At 29.5% G+C, this 16,957-nt stretch overlaps 1 protein-coding gene across 1 annotated transcript in view; it reads right to left on the minus strand.

The window, feature by feature from the left end:
- The window catches only part of LOC123292383 (proteoglycan Cow), a 519,906-nt gene that overhangs the window by 188,940 nt on the left and 314,009 nt on the right, over window positions 1-16,957 (minus strand). Inside the window, exon 2 of the mRNA XM_044873060.1 lies at window positions 10,023-10,080. Coding sequence (XP_044728995.1) covers window positions 10,023-10,080 — 58 coding nt within the window. The remainder of the gene's footprint in view (window positions 1-10,022; window positions 10,081-16,957) is intronic.

Raw genomic sequence — 16,957 nt, forward strand, 5'->3', positions numbered from 1 at the left:
AATTATTTTTTATAATTAGAATTATAGTTTGAAAAACTTGATGAGAATTTTTATTGGTAAACCTTTGCAGCACAATTCACTTACAATGTTTGTATATATGTCAAAACCTTAAATTTTAATCAACATTATTGATTTACGATTTATTAAACTCAGATTTTATCTTTAAACCATGGTATAACTGTTATAAGTTCAAACTGCTAATATATTATAATTATACCATGTATATATGAAATATAGTATATTATGTTTAGTCCCAAGTTTGTAACGCTTAAAAATATTGATGGAACGAACAAAATTTTGGTAAAGGTGTTCATAAAATCACCTAATTAGTCTATTCAAAGTTGCCTGTCCGTCTGTTAGTCTGTCTGTTAACACGATAGCTCAAAAACCAAAAGAGATATAAAGCTGAAATTTTTATAGCGTGGTCAGGACATAAAAAGTGAGGTTGAGTGCTTAAATGAGCAACATAGGTCAATTGGGTCTTGGGTTCGTAGGACCCATCTTGTAAACCGTTAAAGATAGAACAAAAGTTTAAATATGGGAATATCAGTTAAGTGTGTGTTACATGTATGAATGTTTGATTTGCTATCTTTCTTTGCTTATATGACGTGAAAAAACCAACACTGTCTATACATGGTATTTCAACGATTAACTCAGTTAATTGTTTGTTTTCACTTGTTAATAAAAACTTAGATAATATACTATATGTGGGGCGAGACTTGGAATGCGATCGAAACGAATCCATTTCCCAAACCAATGCATAAAAGATAATTCACCAAAGTTGTATTCGCTTTAGTTTCTTTTAGTCTCCAATTTTCCCCGTAATTTTAACGTAGTTTGGCCATTATATTCAAGTATCATAAAAACATGCTCACATCTGCACATTTATAATTTGTTTTTTCACTTTTTCTTCAAATTGATAAGAAAAAGATTTTCATTTCAAAATTTTCCTAATTCTTTGCTTTAATGCAGCATAGGCGTCCAGCCCATAATGGTTGGCGATACCCACAATACTTTAGGTGGAAAGCCCTATTGGATACTATATTATTTATTCTAAAATAGATATTATAGTGCAGTAAAATTACTCATTGCAGTAAACTCCATACATTTCTTACCGAGTGAAATTTGAAAATTTGTAGGTATCTTCAAATTGTCTTTTAAGGGGATCAGATAAAATAAAAATATCGAAATAGCAACCGTATGGACGCTGTTGTATTCCATATAAATGTTTTTGGTTTTTTTAAATTAATCTAATTTATAAAAAAAAAATTGCAAAGTCTCATATTCAACATTGTCTTAACCGGATATTTAAACAATTAATTTTGTTGTTGATTTCTAGTTGATACTTATTGATTTTGATAAAATTTATTTACCGGAATAGATAGTTAATTATATTCAATACTTCAGTTTATACAACCACATTTCAACAATTAAAATACAACTATCCTAAAAACTTTGATTCACTCACTCTATTACAAACAATAACAAATAATTTAATTTAATTAAATAAACCAAATTCACATATTTAAAGAAATAAACCAAGAATGTTATTATTATATGAGATTTATGTAAACATATCTAGAACTTTATTGTAAGGGTAATCATTTAAAATTAATTTGTAGAAGAACGGTTATTTCTATTTCCTTGTGGTCATTTCTTATGGTATTCGTAGAGACCACACTGTGTGGTCGATCAACTGAGTCGATCATAGCGCTCGATGCGATTTATATATTTTGTATATAATAAATTTCATTTTAGATCTGAAAGATTGAATAACGAAAATAAAGATTTAATAAATTTAACAATAACAGTTTTTGGCAGATGAGATCTGTCAATTTGATAGTTGTATTTTTCACACAATATTTGTTTCCTTTTTGGATATTTCTTTTCTTATTGAAATTAAGTTGGAAGGAAGTTCGCCTGGCATCTAAGTTTTCGGAAAAAATCTATGACAGTTGCTGATTTTTAAATTGTTTTAAAACAGCTTTTAAAATAAAATCATTTTTCATGTCCTATTAGCAATACATATTGTAATTGGCAGGTAATTAGTTCAAATACTTTTCTAGCGCCCATTCTGCGTTAATTAACGCAACTACTCAAGTTTAATAAAGAAACAAAATTTCAGAAATTCAGTCAATAGTATGAATTTTGAATTATTTCGTAAGAAAATTTTAATTAAGGTTTCACAGAATCCACAAAAAATATAATAAAACAAATAATTCCCAAATTTTGACGGAAAATGAAAAACCAAGTTTTACATTTCAGGGAGGCATCGTAATTTAAATTTAGGACAAGGAAAATAAAATAATCCAAAAAATAATCATAATAAAATAATCATAAAATCCAAAAAATTTGATAAAACAAATAATTCCTTATATTTTGACGGGAAATTTAAAACCAAGTTTTATGAATATTATTTGTTGAAACCAAAAACCGAGTTTTAAATGAATGTTATTTGCTGAACGTCTCAAGGAGACATGGTTATTTAAACTAAGATTTCATATAAGCCAAAAACTTTTTTAAAACTATTAATTGCCAAAATTTTCCAATTTTCAAATGAAATCAAAAGCCGAGTTTAAATGAATATTATTTCTTGCAAAATTCAACAAGGTATATGCAATTTAAATTAAGGTTTCAGAGAATCCAAAACCTTTGACAATACAAATACTTCTCAAAATTTTGACAAAAAGTAATAAACCAAATTGTAATAAATGTTATTTGTTGACTTTCTCTTCAGGGAGGCATGCAATTCATGGTATGAATTTCGAATTTTTCAGAATAATATTAAGATTTTATAGAATCCAAAAACTTTGATGAAACAAACAATTTCCAAAATTTGGAGACATTGTGTTTAGAATTTTCATTAAGAAATTATTTATTTCTAACAGGGAAAACTTTTACTATTCGTATAGGAATGTGAAATTGGCTTTTGAAAATCTATAGAAATACAAAAATATGAACGTTTAAAACTCCTTAGTGGACAAGAAAAAAGATATAATAGAAGTTAAGTCCCATTGATATATATATACCGCTGGGTTTTGTAATTGCATAAGCCATCCAATCCAAACTTCCTATTTTTACAAGTATAATTAATTTGAAAATGTTCACAACAATATCGTGTTTCTTTCTAAATTTCCAACACTGTGTACATAGGAAACGAGGCTTTCCTAACTATAAGTGTTTTGTGTAATTGTCATAAATTAAACATTATCAACCATTTGATGAAATCCTGCCACTTACAACTTGAAGCACATAATATGTAGTTCAATATTAAAACAGAAAACGAAACAGGCAGATATGAATCAGGATAATTTTTGATAAATGCAAAGGTAAAGAAAAAAAGATATGAAGTAAAATTGGTAATTTTTGTTTACATAAAAATTAAGTGATTTCCTTAAAAAAAAAAAAATTAAAATTAAATGGAAGAATGTATCTTATACATTTTATGTAACACATGTTATCTACAATCTTTAATAATAACCAGAAAAATGTATATATACTAGCGGCCCCGACGGACGTTGTCCCGTAAAAACGTAACTCCAATTCATGAATACCTATACTACGTTTAGCCTGTCCGCTAAACCCATCCCGCTAAACCCCAATTTAACTCCTATTTATTGGAGTGGCCTGACCTTCGACCTTTGGCCTGACCTTTGATAGTAGAGCTCGCTGCGCTCGCATATGGCTCTAATAAATGCCTATTGACAATACCTGAATACTATTAAAAATACATAGTACACATAGTATACATAATGTGATATGATTTATATGCGCTCCCACCATTTAATGAAATTTCATTTTTTTGGTACGGAGCCCTCAAAAACAGTTGTACTGGACCAAATTGTAAATCTAAACCATTCTCGAATCTCCACGAACACACTCAAAAAATTTCATCAAAATCGGTCCAGCCGTCTAGGAGGAGTTCAATTACATACACACGCACACAAGAAATATATATATTAAGATTAAGAATACGAAAAATGTATACGGTATACGTATTACCGTAAACGGCCGTATTACGTTAAAAATACAGCGTTTTATAGTAAATTTTAATATTTATTTATAAACATTACGGTTAAAGGTATGTATTAAATTTCCATTATAACACGTTTTCTAACATATTAAGTTAAACTTCACACAGGCCAAATAAATCTTTTCAAATTTTTTATACATTTTTTAAGGTGCTTAACTTTAAATACAGCAAGCCGTGGGTAGGATCTGGAGCGACTCTTGATGGCCAAACGAATAACTTCCCAGAATAAAATATGGATTTTAAAAAATAAATAAATCAATCAATCAATAAAACGACCGACTCGAAACGACTCCACGGAATGTTATGAAATTCTTTTCGGGTAATACGGTCGTTCATACGCTTCAAGCAATACCTCAACATCGAAGTCGATATCATTTTCGGTTCGCGCGATATCGATCAGGAAAAAATTGACCACAAGTGAGTTCACTACTTAACCGATTTTAAAAGTTCTTCCACCAATAAAATGCTACATTATCAGCAAGTAACATGGGTTGTATTTTATTTTCAAAAGAGTAAGTTGTATTTTATTTTGAATCTCGCAAAAATACATAGAAATACATAGAACATGGGAATAATAGTGCCATAAATGTAAATTTCGTTTCATGATACTTCACCTACTTAACTATTGTATATTGTGAACAGTTGTGTGGTATTCGCCAAAGGTAACTTGGAATCTCTGTATTCACTTCTAATCAACTGATAATCGCCATAAGTATACGTACTTTTACGGTAACATGTACACCCACATATTATTAAATGTTTATTTCATAACGAAAATAAAAGAAAATGGTTAAGTAATTTACCTATATAGATAGGTACATACAAAATACAATTTATTTTTATAATAATAGTCAAGAAAAATAAGCAAAATAAAACAAGTGATAATGAAAAACGATAATTTAGGATGTGGAAAATATAACAAGTGTGAAGTAATATTCATGAGTTTAGTTAGTTCACTATTAAGTAAATATTATTTAGACGATATCTTCAAGATAATTTTTATATACAGAATGATCCACGAGTTTTTATACATTCTTTCATGAGATCTTTTATTTAAGGTTTAGTAGACCAAGAATAATTTATCAAACATAAATTGTTCGTATCAAAGAAGGAAATCTAAAAATAATTTGAATTGCTTCTTAAAAGGTCAATCTAAAGTCAACTCGTTTTCGTTACTGTTAAGAGAGTAGAAGTACGCTTTAAATTACAAAGTTTCACTTGTTCAAAAAAATTAACATTTTTTGACGTAATTTTTTTTTAAATATAAATAGATTTGGCAAAAATTAAACGCAAAAATCTGTACAAAAAATATTAATTTTTTTTTTTGAATTTTACAACTCTATCGATCTGTTTATTTTTGGAAAAATTTTTCAAACAAAAATCATAAGGCTTTTTAAAAAGAGAAACTTTTCAGTCTTAGTGTTCGTGTTTCTTACCCATTACGAGCTTCAACTTTCGTTTATAATCACGATCTAATTCAAGGTGCCAATGAGATACCCCCCTTAGAAACAAACAATTTTTGCTTGAAACATTTTACTATATCTGACTTTGCTAAAAAATAAGATCTTATTAAAGAGAGGGTAAAAACTTCTGGAACAAACTGTATCTTTCTTGGGGATGTTTAATTATATATCACAACCATTTATTACTGCTTTGTGTGAATTACTTGTAATAGCGTTGGTTGGTAGGGGAATTCTTATATAAATGAGAAAAAAATTTATTAAATTTGTAAAAATTAATAAAGATTTTATCTCATTTAAGGAAGGTCAGTAATAAGAAAAAATTAGTAGATAGTATACTAAAAATTCAAATCATTGACATATTATTATTATCAAAATAGGATAAAATTATTATTTTTCAAATTAGTAAAACTCCTGAAGACACCACGAAAAAAAATTTTAGCACTAAATTCTACAAGAATAATTTAAGAAGGGAATTTAAAGGAAAGTTCAATTAAACATTAGCAATACTTATTAATTTAAAATTATTCTTGTACATCCTCGCCTAGGTAGGTAAATATGGATTCGGTCACGTATATATTTTGAAAAGCGCAACTTCAATCAAATTTCTTTCTGACAAAATGGTCCATAAAAATAATTATTATTAAAAGCAAAAAAAAAAAAAACCTTTAAAAGGGCTAGTAAGAAATTAAGACATTACGCAAAAATCGAGAAAATTTAACACTGAATTAGAAAAAGGAAAAACAATTTAAAAAGGTAAATTGAATCATATTTTAAAAAGATTAAATCTTAGAAAAAAGAAAATTTATTCAAAGGAGATGGAAAAACCTTTAAAAACATTTCTTCAAAAATACTCATAGCCCAGCTATTTTCTTCCAAAATTAGTGAAAATTCATATTCAAATAAAAGATATTCAGATAAGAGAATTGAATAACAAATGCCAAATTCATTTTTCCCGAAAGTGAATAAAGCAAGATGTGTCTTACATCTTGAAACTTGGAATTTTAAGTATGATTCACGACAAACACCTTGTTCGTTCTGGTGGCGAACATAAGGACTTTTGCATTTTTTATTAAATTATCTTTTTTAATTCAAAACTCCCTCAACCTTATCTTTTCTTGAATTATAAACTTGCCGAGTAATTGAAAATTTCTCTGAAACAAAAATCCCTGGCTAAGGTAGTTTTTTTAAAAGAAAAAGTTTTTATATGTAACCCTAAAAACCGTCCAATTTTGCCGTGAATAAAATGAGTTGTCGAACTGTGCTTTGACCTTACAATATATGTTGAGTAAAAAAAATCTCAGTTTAAATTCTAACTATAAAATTCTGAGAAAATTGTAGCAAGATTTTTCCTAGAATTTCTCACGTGTCGACCAGTTGGGTATCGAAGAAGTACATATTATATTATATTGTTTACTTAACATTTCAACTAAACACGTTTATAATTAAAAAATTGACGGATAATTATAAAACAGAAGTAACATGTAAAAGGTTTTTCATTAAAAATAATATAATTTAAATTTAAATTAAATAACTTGCGTATGAGATAACATAGAGATTTTTATGATTTGAAAGATTAGTTTACAAACAATTTGTGTGAATTTTTACCAGTTAAATGTAGCCCACTACTTTGGTGCGAGGTGCATACACATAATATTCTATTTTTTCGATTACCCAACAACATAAATTCCGTTCGATATCATCGAACATCATATTCATCTATCGATAAATATGAACGATATGATCCAATGAAAATTACGTAGTGAACAGTTAGTAGCTTGCACTAATTTTGGTATGGATTGAATAATGCTGGGGATTTCAATAAAACTTTATAAATATATTTTTGATTGACAAAGTTTTCAAAAATCACAAAAAATTTCTATATCATCGGGCTTTTTATTATTATTTTATCGTTCAAAGTAGGCTGAAAAAATGTTGAATCATATAGGTTATCCTTTTCAATTGGATATTTCTAAATCAAAAAATCTAGATAGTGTGATAAAAACTATCTAAACTATTAAGACAATCTTTGTAGTTTATAATAATAACATAAAAATATAAGGTTGTCGATGATATAAAAACAATTTTAATTTAATTATGAGTTCATCGAAGATTCATCATTTGATGAACACAGACAAATATAGTATTGATGATTGACGAGCGATATCTATATTATCAAATTTATAAGTATCTATCAATTGCGCAAAATATATTATATATTGATAATGCAATTTGCTACCAATTGATAACTATAAAATATTATTTGGTACATATATGCCAAAACGTGCAATAAACCAAAACTTTTTTACAATACTGCAGGTTTACAATCAACTTAATGTTGCATGATGGTTTTCCATGATTTATAAATCGCGCTGTATAGTGAAGCTGCAAGTTACATTTGGGTAGTATCATATATCACACAAATTGGTATAAAATACAAATTATAAATTAAAAAAAAAAAATTTTTTATAATATATCTGTCATACACAAGTTCTTTAATTTGAGTTTTAAGTTCTATCGTTTGAAATGGAAAACTCTTTATAATAAAAAAAACTAAAACGAGAGCAAACACAAGCAGCTGTTCACTTTTCTCGTGTAGGAAAACTGTGTTCAGATAAAATAAATATAAAAACACAAAAAACAAATTATTATGTAGACGTAAAATGAAAACAAATTTTCATGATATGATGAAGATAATTTTCATAGAAGTTTAATTAAATTTTGTTACGTATCTGTAACATATAGCAAAAAAAAATGAAAGAATAATTTATTATGTGAAAAGCTTTCAATCTTCACCGTTGGCGAGTTAAGGCGGAACCATATTTTTCTTGTACAATATGTTAAAAGTGTTTAAATATCTGTTAAATGAAATGTATAAACAAACTGCAAATCAATTCAACAAAGTACAAAGAAATAAAAAATGGGTTTTGTACGAATATTTTATATACCTTAAATAAAAATTTAAAACATAAGCTTATTCTAGCAAAGAAGACAGTAATGGATAGTTTCTTTAAAGTTTTCGACTCAAAATAATCATTATTTTGAAGTATTCGTAGAGAATTAAAGAATCACCGGGTGAAAAAAATTTGAAAATAAGTCGAATAAATTTTATTGCAGTGGGTATATTTGACTTTTTCTTGAAGTGGCTCTACGCATTTTAGATAAGGAAACTTTGATCCGATGCAGAGAAAAAATTTTCCTAGCTATCATAGCTACCAAATATCCTGTTTTGCTTCTTTTGAAACTTAGAAATTGTAAGAATGTACGGTGTTTATACTACACGATTTTTACATTATTGACACCAATGTGAGATTAAGCACTGTTATTGCAATAAATGCCATAGTAGGCAAGACAGTAAGCACCTTGTAACCGCTTTCTGTGTGAAAACTGCATTGGGATTATCAAAACCTCAATATTATGAGTTAAAATTTAAAATTACTCAACAAAAAGAATGTCTCATCTTCTCTGTCACTGCTCAGATATTGCCACGAGGAGATGGACTCACTTGAGCCAGCCTTTTTTTGACGATCTCTCCGACCTGAAGTCCGTTCTTAAATAGCTCCAAGGGGTTAATGTAGTGGTGGCCGGGGATGGGCAACCCTCTCTCGGTATCACAGCACGGATATGAAACGGAAAACGCGAATCCTATGGTCTAAGTGTGTCCCACTCCAGGACAGCCATTCTAACCTAACCTAACCTAACCTATCTGTTTGATAGCTTTTGCAAGTGACTAGACTGAAAGTGTTAGTAGTAAGTAGAACTGAAATTTGAGGTCTGGATCCAACACCTGTGACGGGTCCATACTCGATACAATTCTTCCGGACCCTTAGGCCATGTGAAAATCATCTTGGGGATCTCACCCTTGTGATTCCCCCACAAAATTATCTTTTTTCTTTTGATCTTTCTCCGGAGCCTTTAGCCAATGCGAGCCCCCTAGGCAGTTTCTTACTCCGCCTAATGGTTAATCCATCATTGTCCAACACTATCTATAATTACAGTCATAAGTGCCAAGGAAAGCCTTATTAAATTAACCAAAATAGGTGCGCATATCTTAAATATTTAATTTAAGTGATAAGACATTAACAGCGTGGATACTACTGACAGACTTTGGAATATTTTGAACTTTATACTGCTAAAAAATTGTGTGTCAAAGTAATTGAAAAACAGTTGCCAATATATTGACTGAAAATAATGTTGGCAGATTAGGTATTCCTGATAAAGAAAATTAATTAATAAAAAGTTGTACGCAGGTGCTATCTGCTTATTGTTTTGAATCCATAAATTAATCTTTATACCTTCACTTGAATCTACTATGTCACGTTTTCATGGGATCTAGTTGTCCAACTAACTTTGTGTCTATCAAACTTGTTCTGCATTCTACAACTTCAGTAAAAGATACAAAAACATGTGTAATTTTAAACTTATTTGAAATAATTTTTTGACTTTTTTTATTTATTATTTATTTAGAATATGCCTCCTTCTGTAAGATTTGGTCTAAGGATTAACAATATAAAAAACAAAAAACTTACTGTTTGGATCATGAATCCATCTTTTCTTTTCACCAGCCTTTGTGTTTCGTGGTTCATCCTGCAAACAAACAAACAAAAAGTGAAAATAAGAAAAATAAATATTTTTTATTATTACTTTAAGCAAAACTTTTGATATAATATCTGATAAAAAGTAATTGTTTTCACATCAAAAAAAGAAATAAAATTTTATATCTTTACATTTTGAGGTATCTTAAATTAACATTTATTTATGATTTCAAAAAATTTATGTATGGGAATACGTGAGTCGGTACTATACTTTTGTTACGCGATAACAAAAAAAGTCAATACCTTAAAATTTTTATTCGAATTGTGATGGAGTAGAACAAATGGTAAACAGATACAATAAAGTTCAAAAAACTAAAGCCCCGCCGACTGAAAAATCAAACTCTTAAAAGTATAAAAACTCGAAAACATTTTCTCATGAAGTTTTTATGATAAATAAAATCGTCATTATATTCGAGGGACCTCTAAGATCAAAGTTTCCACAAGACGGAAAAGAGTTCCCCTGACTGTAATGACGATTTTCCTTATCATAACAATTTCTGATGAAAATGTTTTCTTGTTTTTATAGCTATAAGAGAGTTTTTGAACTATTTATTTTATTTAAATTATTTTGAGGCTATAATTCCTAGATAAACTATAACAGGATATATATTTTGGAAAAGTGCTAACTACTTCCTTTCATGTGATACCTTACACGCTATCATTAGATTAAAATTTGTTTTTAGTTTATGACTTTATGTTCTCTAGAGGGTACCTTATTCGATTTAAACGTCACATATCCGATAACCAGCGGACGATCAAGACGCTTTCAACAGAGTATTATTTGCCAACTTATGATAAGTACTTAGTTTAGAAGTTATAAGGGAACAGATGAACATACATACACATAACCCTCGCCGTCGTTGGGATAAAATTGAATTTCATGGTTTATATGATTTAATACAGGCAAAATTATTTGTGCATTTTGGCCTAATGACCATGAATTTCTGTAGTTCATTCATATAATTGTTTAAAACATTTTTTTCGTCAAACTAACTTATTTTTGAGATAAAATATTAATAAAAATCGAATTTTTACTTTTTCAAGATTTGAATAAGTTTTGAATGAGATATTTTTTAATATCTCAACAGCATTATTGGGCACTCAAAATCTGTACATCAAAAACTAATTGTAATTAAGCTAAAAAAGTGCTCTTTTATATTTACTAGTGAATAACCGATTTTACGATTTAAACAGAAAAAAATGGAAGACGGTCAACGATGTTATCACAGAAAACTAAAACATAGCTTATTTTCGTAATTGGCAAGAGAAAATTTTTACTTGAATATTATCTATATATATATAGGAGACTTTCTATAGATCTATATAGATAGTCACTCATCACGATATCTCTGGAACTATAAGACCTAGAGACTTGACATTTGGCAGGAATATTCCTTTTGCCAAGTAGAGGTCAGCTAAGAACGGATTTTACGAAATTCCACCCACAAGGGGGGTTGCGGGGGTGTTCATGAATAAAAAATTCATATTTTTAAATTATGGCTTTTAATAGTTCAAAACTTGGTCAGAATGTTTTAAATTACATTTAGAAATTTTTTTAACCTTCGGAGGGTAGAAAGGTGTAGCGAGAAAGTGGGAAGGAAATATCGAATATTTACAAATATACCTAAGTGGGGTATCAAATAAAAGAGCATGACGTGTACATTACAAAACTGATATCCAACGCGAGGAAATGTGGAGGGAGGGGTGCAAGTGGGAATGTTGCCCAGCAAAGCGGGTATATTTTACGCCACGCAAAGCGGGCGGGTAACAGCTAGTTATTCATAAAGGAAACAAACGATTTCTGTTTTAAAATTTGTCTGCCAAATTTATTTAGTTTATCTATGGAAAAATGTTTTGATTTTTGTGCTTTGTTATTTAAAGAATATATAAATAGTTCTCTGTGATCTGTACTTACGAAAAAAATTTTGCATTAAGAGCCATTTTTATTCTAAATATTTAACAAGAACAGACTGTGCCGTTCCAATTTTTTAGTAAAATCGTCCGATATATTTGGAAAATTTTTATTTTAATAATTTTTATTTAAAAAATTTTAATATGTTCCTCATTTCAGACAGCTATTAATCTGCCTACAGACCATTTTCACCACGGCTTGTTATTCTATTAATCAAAGTTGATATATAATTTTATAAAAATTGGTCTGCTCTTCTTTTGTGTGGTTGAACACATTTTTATTTTTTCTTTTTGTAAATAAATTTTATTTGTATTTTCATTTCATTTTCTTCTCATGAGTGATGAAATAGCCAAGTTTTTAACAATAATAATAATTTTTACAAAAATAAAAAGGAAATTAAATACGACTGTCTGTTTGGTATATACGATGGATGATTATGGTTGGATACGCTTCCATATAACTAAATACAAATATAGTTACAAATGAGAGAGTTCTGTACCTCGGCGACAAAGTACTTTATGGATCACATTTAAGTTTCTAAGATATTGTTACCTGCCAGGCAGCAACTACACGACGCATAGTTGATTTATCAGAAGCTTAGAAATCGAATAATAATTCCACGTGATTCTGTTTTGAAGTAAAGAAATTGAATTGTTTAGTGACAAACAGAGTTTAATCTATTATGGCTACTAGCTCGTTTTGTAGTTAACCAATCAAAAACTAACTCCATCAAAAAATGCATAGTTTGATAGGAGACATTATGTTCTGACATCAGATTGAACCTAGTTCTTCGGGTTGCTTTAATAGTCAATTAAGATCCTGAAATGAAAAAAATAGATCAACACTTGAAATTGAATCTCATAAAAAAACGAACAATTTTTATTTAAAATTTTTTTTCGAAAATTGTAAATAGCTTACGGAAGTAATGTGACTTAAAAATACGTTATTATTGAATTTATTCGAAAGAAAATACGCCAGCTACAGAAAATGCTTTAGAAAAAGTTGATCAGGGCAATCGCTTGTGTGCATGACTTTGTCCTAAAATTCTAGTTTCAAGGTCATTTGATATTGATTTTCAAATTATCTAGAAAATTTACCTGGGTTTAAAAGTTATTAGCTCAGACGAATGACCTTTATTGTCCTTGATAACTTTTGCCCTACAAGATTTTCTTAAGCTACCGTGTTTTCATTCGATTGAATACAATAATAATATATATTTAAGTTGCATTTCCTCTGAAAGGTAACGATTTTCGAAAAAATATTTTGAATAAGAAATATTAGGCTTCTTATGAAGATCAACTTTCTTATTTATAATTCTATTCTATTTCTTACCTTTTTAGGAGATAAATTGATTATTAGAGCGACCTGGGGAAACAATACCAGCTACTAGCCATAATAGATTAAAATGATTCAACCTGTATATCAGTTTTAAAGATGTAAAATGTTGAGGAGTTAAGGTTTAAAGGTGAACCATCTTGTACAATGGATCTAAGCAATATCCTGCACCATGAATGTACTTAATGAAACAATGATTTTGTCCTGTTTTAAATGTGGGCATGTATAGGTTAGATAAAAGTAAAAAAAAAAAAGAAGTTAAATACACTGTGAGTAAACAAGTAAAATTTACAAAATTTAAAAAACCCCCGACAAATTTTCGCGTACGGGCCCCTAAACTCGCTCTTGAAACATAGCTAAGAACACTCTCCGTTAAATTTCATTTCAAACGAAAGCAAAAAAATTGAAATCGTTTCATCCGTTTAGACGTTACGATGCCACAGACAGACAGACACACACACATAGCGGTCAAACTTATAACATCCTATGTTTTTAGTTCGGGGGTTAATACAAAAGCAGACGTAGGCTGCAACTACACTATTCTCCCTGAAGACATAGTAGTATAAGTAAAACTTAAAGGCTTTACAACGTTTCAGTCACATACTTTTTAAGATACTGTATCTTACGGTGAAGTATAGAGATTACCGACCGCTCTCAGGCAAAATCGATGCGGATTATTCGTATTACAGAAGGATGTGAAGGAAGGACGTTGTACATTACTTTATTATATTTACTATTGATCATTTATTAATAACATAAATATTATTCCTTGTCGATAGCTGGTAATATTAAAATTCTCAAAAATACATTATATGTAAGAATGATATATACAATTATAAGAATTATAAATTGTGATCTAAGGTACAACTTTTTCCCATATATGTTTATGTTGTAAAATGAGCGAATGAGAGTTATACTTAGATTTTATTATGGCATGGAGTTGAGAAAGGACTGAAGATGGAAAGGGGTAAACATGATGAAAATATGTAGGTACTTGGAGTTGAAATAAGGTTAATATTTTGTATCCATAGATTTATAATATTCATTCAAGAGCTTTTCATTTATTCAAGAGGCTTACGGAAATTATTTATGGGAAGGTTTAAAAAATTTTTGAATAAAAAGAAAAATATTTTTTATTTTTAATTCTTATAATGTATACTTCTTTCTCTTAAAAAATATACGAAACCTTTTATAAAGATGAACGCGATGAAACTGAAATAAACCAGCTTATAAGAATTGGAGAAGCAGACTGAATCGGGAAATTTTTTTTTTAACTGGATATTTTCCGGTTTAGATGTATATTGATTTCTTCCCACCATAAAAGCTTCCATTATCATTAAAACTTATTATCCTTGAAGGGCAATTATTTTCAGTGGCCAAATACTAAAAAAAAGTACAAATACTATGCGCATCAGCCAGATATAATTTAAGCCTTGAAGGGTGCAATTAAAATGGATAGCTAACTGGCTACATGTACGATATAGACCGGGCTTCTGCAAATCTAGCAAAAGTTTCTATTTGAAAAAATTCCTAGTCTGAAGATTTACTCTTCAAAATAAAGTTGGTAGGTACTTAATCATTGAGGAATATTTGTTGCATTTGTATTTAATATACTTTTTTTTCCAAAAGATGCCTCACCTTATACTAATTACTTAAATTTTTTAAGTCTATAGAAATCAGATGCTAGAAGTGAATAAGAAAAGATTTATGGAAAAAAGAAAAACTTGATAACTGTATAGCACAATTCTTTTCTAAATGTTGATTTGACAGAGAAAATACTCGAGGGTATTATGTAAACTTTCCACACTAGTTCTAGTACTTACTATACTTTTTATTTTTTCACCCAACTATATGTTTTTTTGAACTTTTTCTATTTTTTTCTTTGCAGGATTCAGTAGACAAAAATGAGAAAAAATATAGATTATTTTTGAAACTTAAAATAATATTTTACGAAATTTTATGCACAAATAACAAATTAATGAATGAAGTGACATAGATGATGTGTTAAAAAGTGTAAGAATTAATACATGTATGGTATCCCTATCCCTATATATTATAAATCTGAAAGTAAGCATGTTTGTTTGTTTGTTTGTTTGTTACGCTTTCACGCTAAAACTAGCAAATGGTTTTTAAGGAAGCTCTACAGCAATATAGCTGATATATCAGAATAACACATAAACTATAATTTATAAAGATCTATTAAAAATAACAAAATTTAATTTAATTTGATATTTACCATTTTGGATCGAACAAAAAATCGATATTTGGGTTTCAACAGAAATACACGTTTTGAGGGTCCCTGATTCCAAAAAAAAGTGGTTTTTAAAAAATGTTGCGTCCGTCGGTATGTCGGTATGTCTGTTACCAAGCTGGAGCCTTCAATTTTCAACCGGTTTTTTTCAAACTCGGTACATAGGTTCAGTTTGGTCATAATTGCAGACGATTTTTTCATTTTTTCCCTAGGCCTTTTTTGAAGGGTACTTCCCTCTAGGCCAAAATATGATTTTCGGGGTTTTCTCAAAAACGACTCTAACGATTTCGATTAAACTGAGCACAAGGCTAGACCTTAAGGTGTTCCTAGGATTGGTATAAGCCACATATCCGGGAAAATTCGAGAAGGCCCACATCCTCGGGAAAAACTTTTTTTTGGGGTTTTCACAAAAACGGCTCAAACGATTTCGATTAAACTGGGCACAAGGCTAGACCTTAAGGTGTTCCTAGGATTGGTATAAGCCACATATCCGGGAAAATTTGAGAAGGCCCTCACTCTTGCGAATAACTTTTTTTTGGGTTTTCTCAAAGACGACTCAAACGATTTCAATTAAACTGGGCACAATGCTAGACTTTAAGGTGTTCCTAGGATTGGTATAACCCACATATCCGGGAAAGTTCGAATAAGCCCACACCCTAGGGAAAACCTTTTTTTTGGGATTTTCTCAAAAATGGCTCTTACGATTTCGATTAAACTTGACGCAAGGCTAGACTTAAGGTGTTCCTAGGATTGGTATAGGCTACATATCCAGGAAAATTCGAGAAGGCCCACACCTTTGGGAGAACCTTTTTCTTGGGCTTTTCTCAAAAATGGCTCTAACGATTTCAATTAAACTTGGCACAAGGGTAAACCATAAGGTGTTCCTAGGATTGGTATAAGCCACATATCCGGGAAAATTCGAGAATGCCACACCCTAGGGAAAACATTTCAAAATACAGGAAAATGGGATTTTTTAGGGAGAAGCTGAGAGAACAGCAGTGAAACTTCGTATCAGCGTTTATATCAAGATGGTCATAGGTTTGATATAACTACCCTCTGGGACCCTTTCCCCTGGAGCCATGGAGCTGGAGGGAATGAAATCGTCAAATGTGGTCAAATCAACTCTACCCAAAATTGATAAAATATTATTTAAAATGTCTTTTTAAGTAACTTTTGTAACTTGGTAATCTTTGCTTAACCACACCGTTACCAAACTACATCTTTCTAAATATTATATTAAATTCAATAAATACTTAAGCCTGTTCCTCATTGCTTGTTTTTAAATAAATTTTACAATGCTGCTGCTGCTTTCAATAAAAATATTACAAGAATAATATATCAATTTTATAATATAATGAAGTCTTGTCCGAT

Source organism: Chrysoperla carnea, chromosome 1 (genome assembly GCF_905475395.1).
Source record: "Chrysoperla carnea chromosome 1, inChrCarn1.1, whole genome shotgun sequence".
Classification (NCBI taxonomy): Eukaryota; Metazoa; Arthropoda; class Insecta; order Neuroptera; family Chrysopidae; genus Chrysoperla; species Chrysoperla carnea.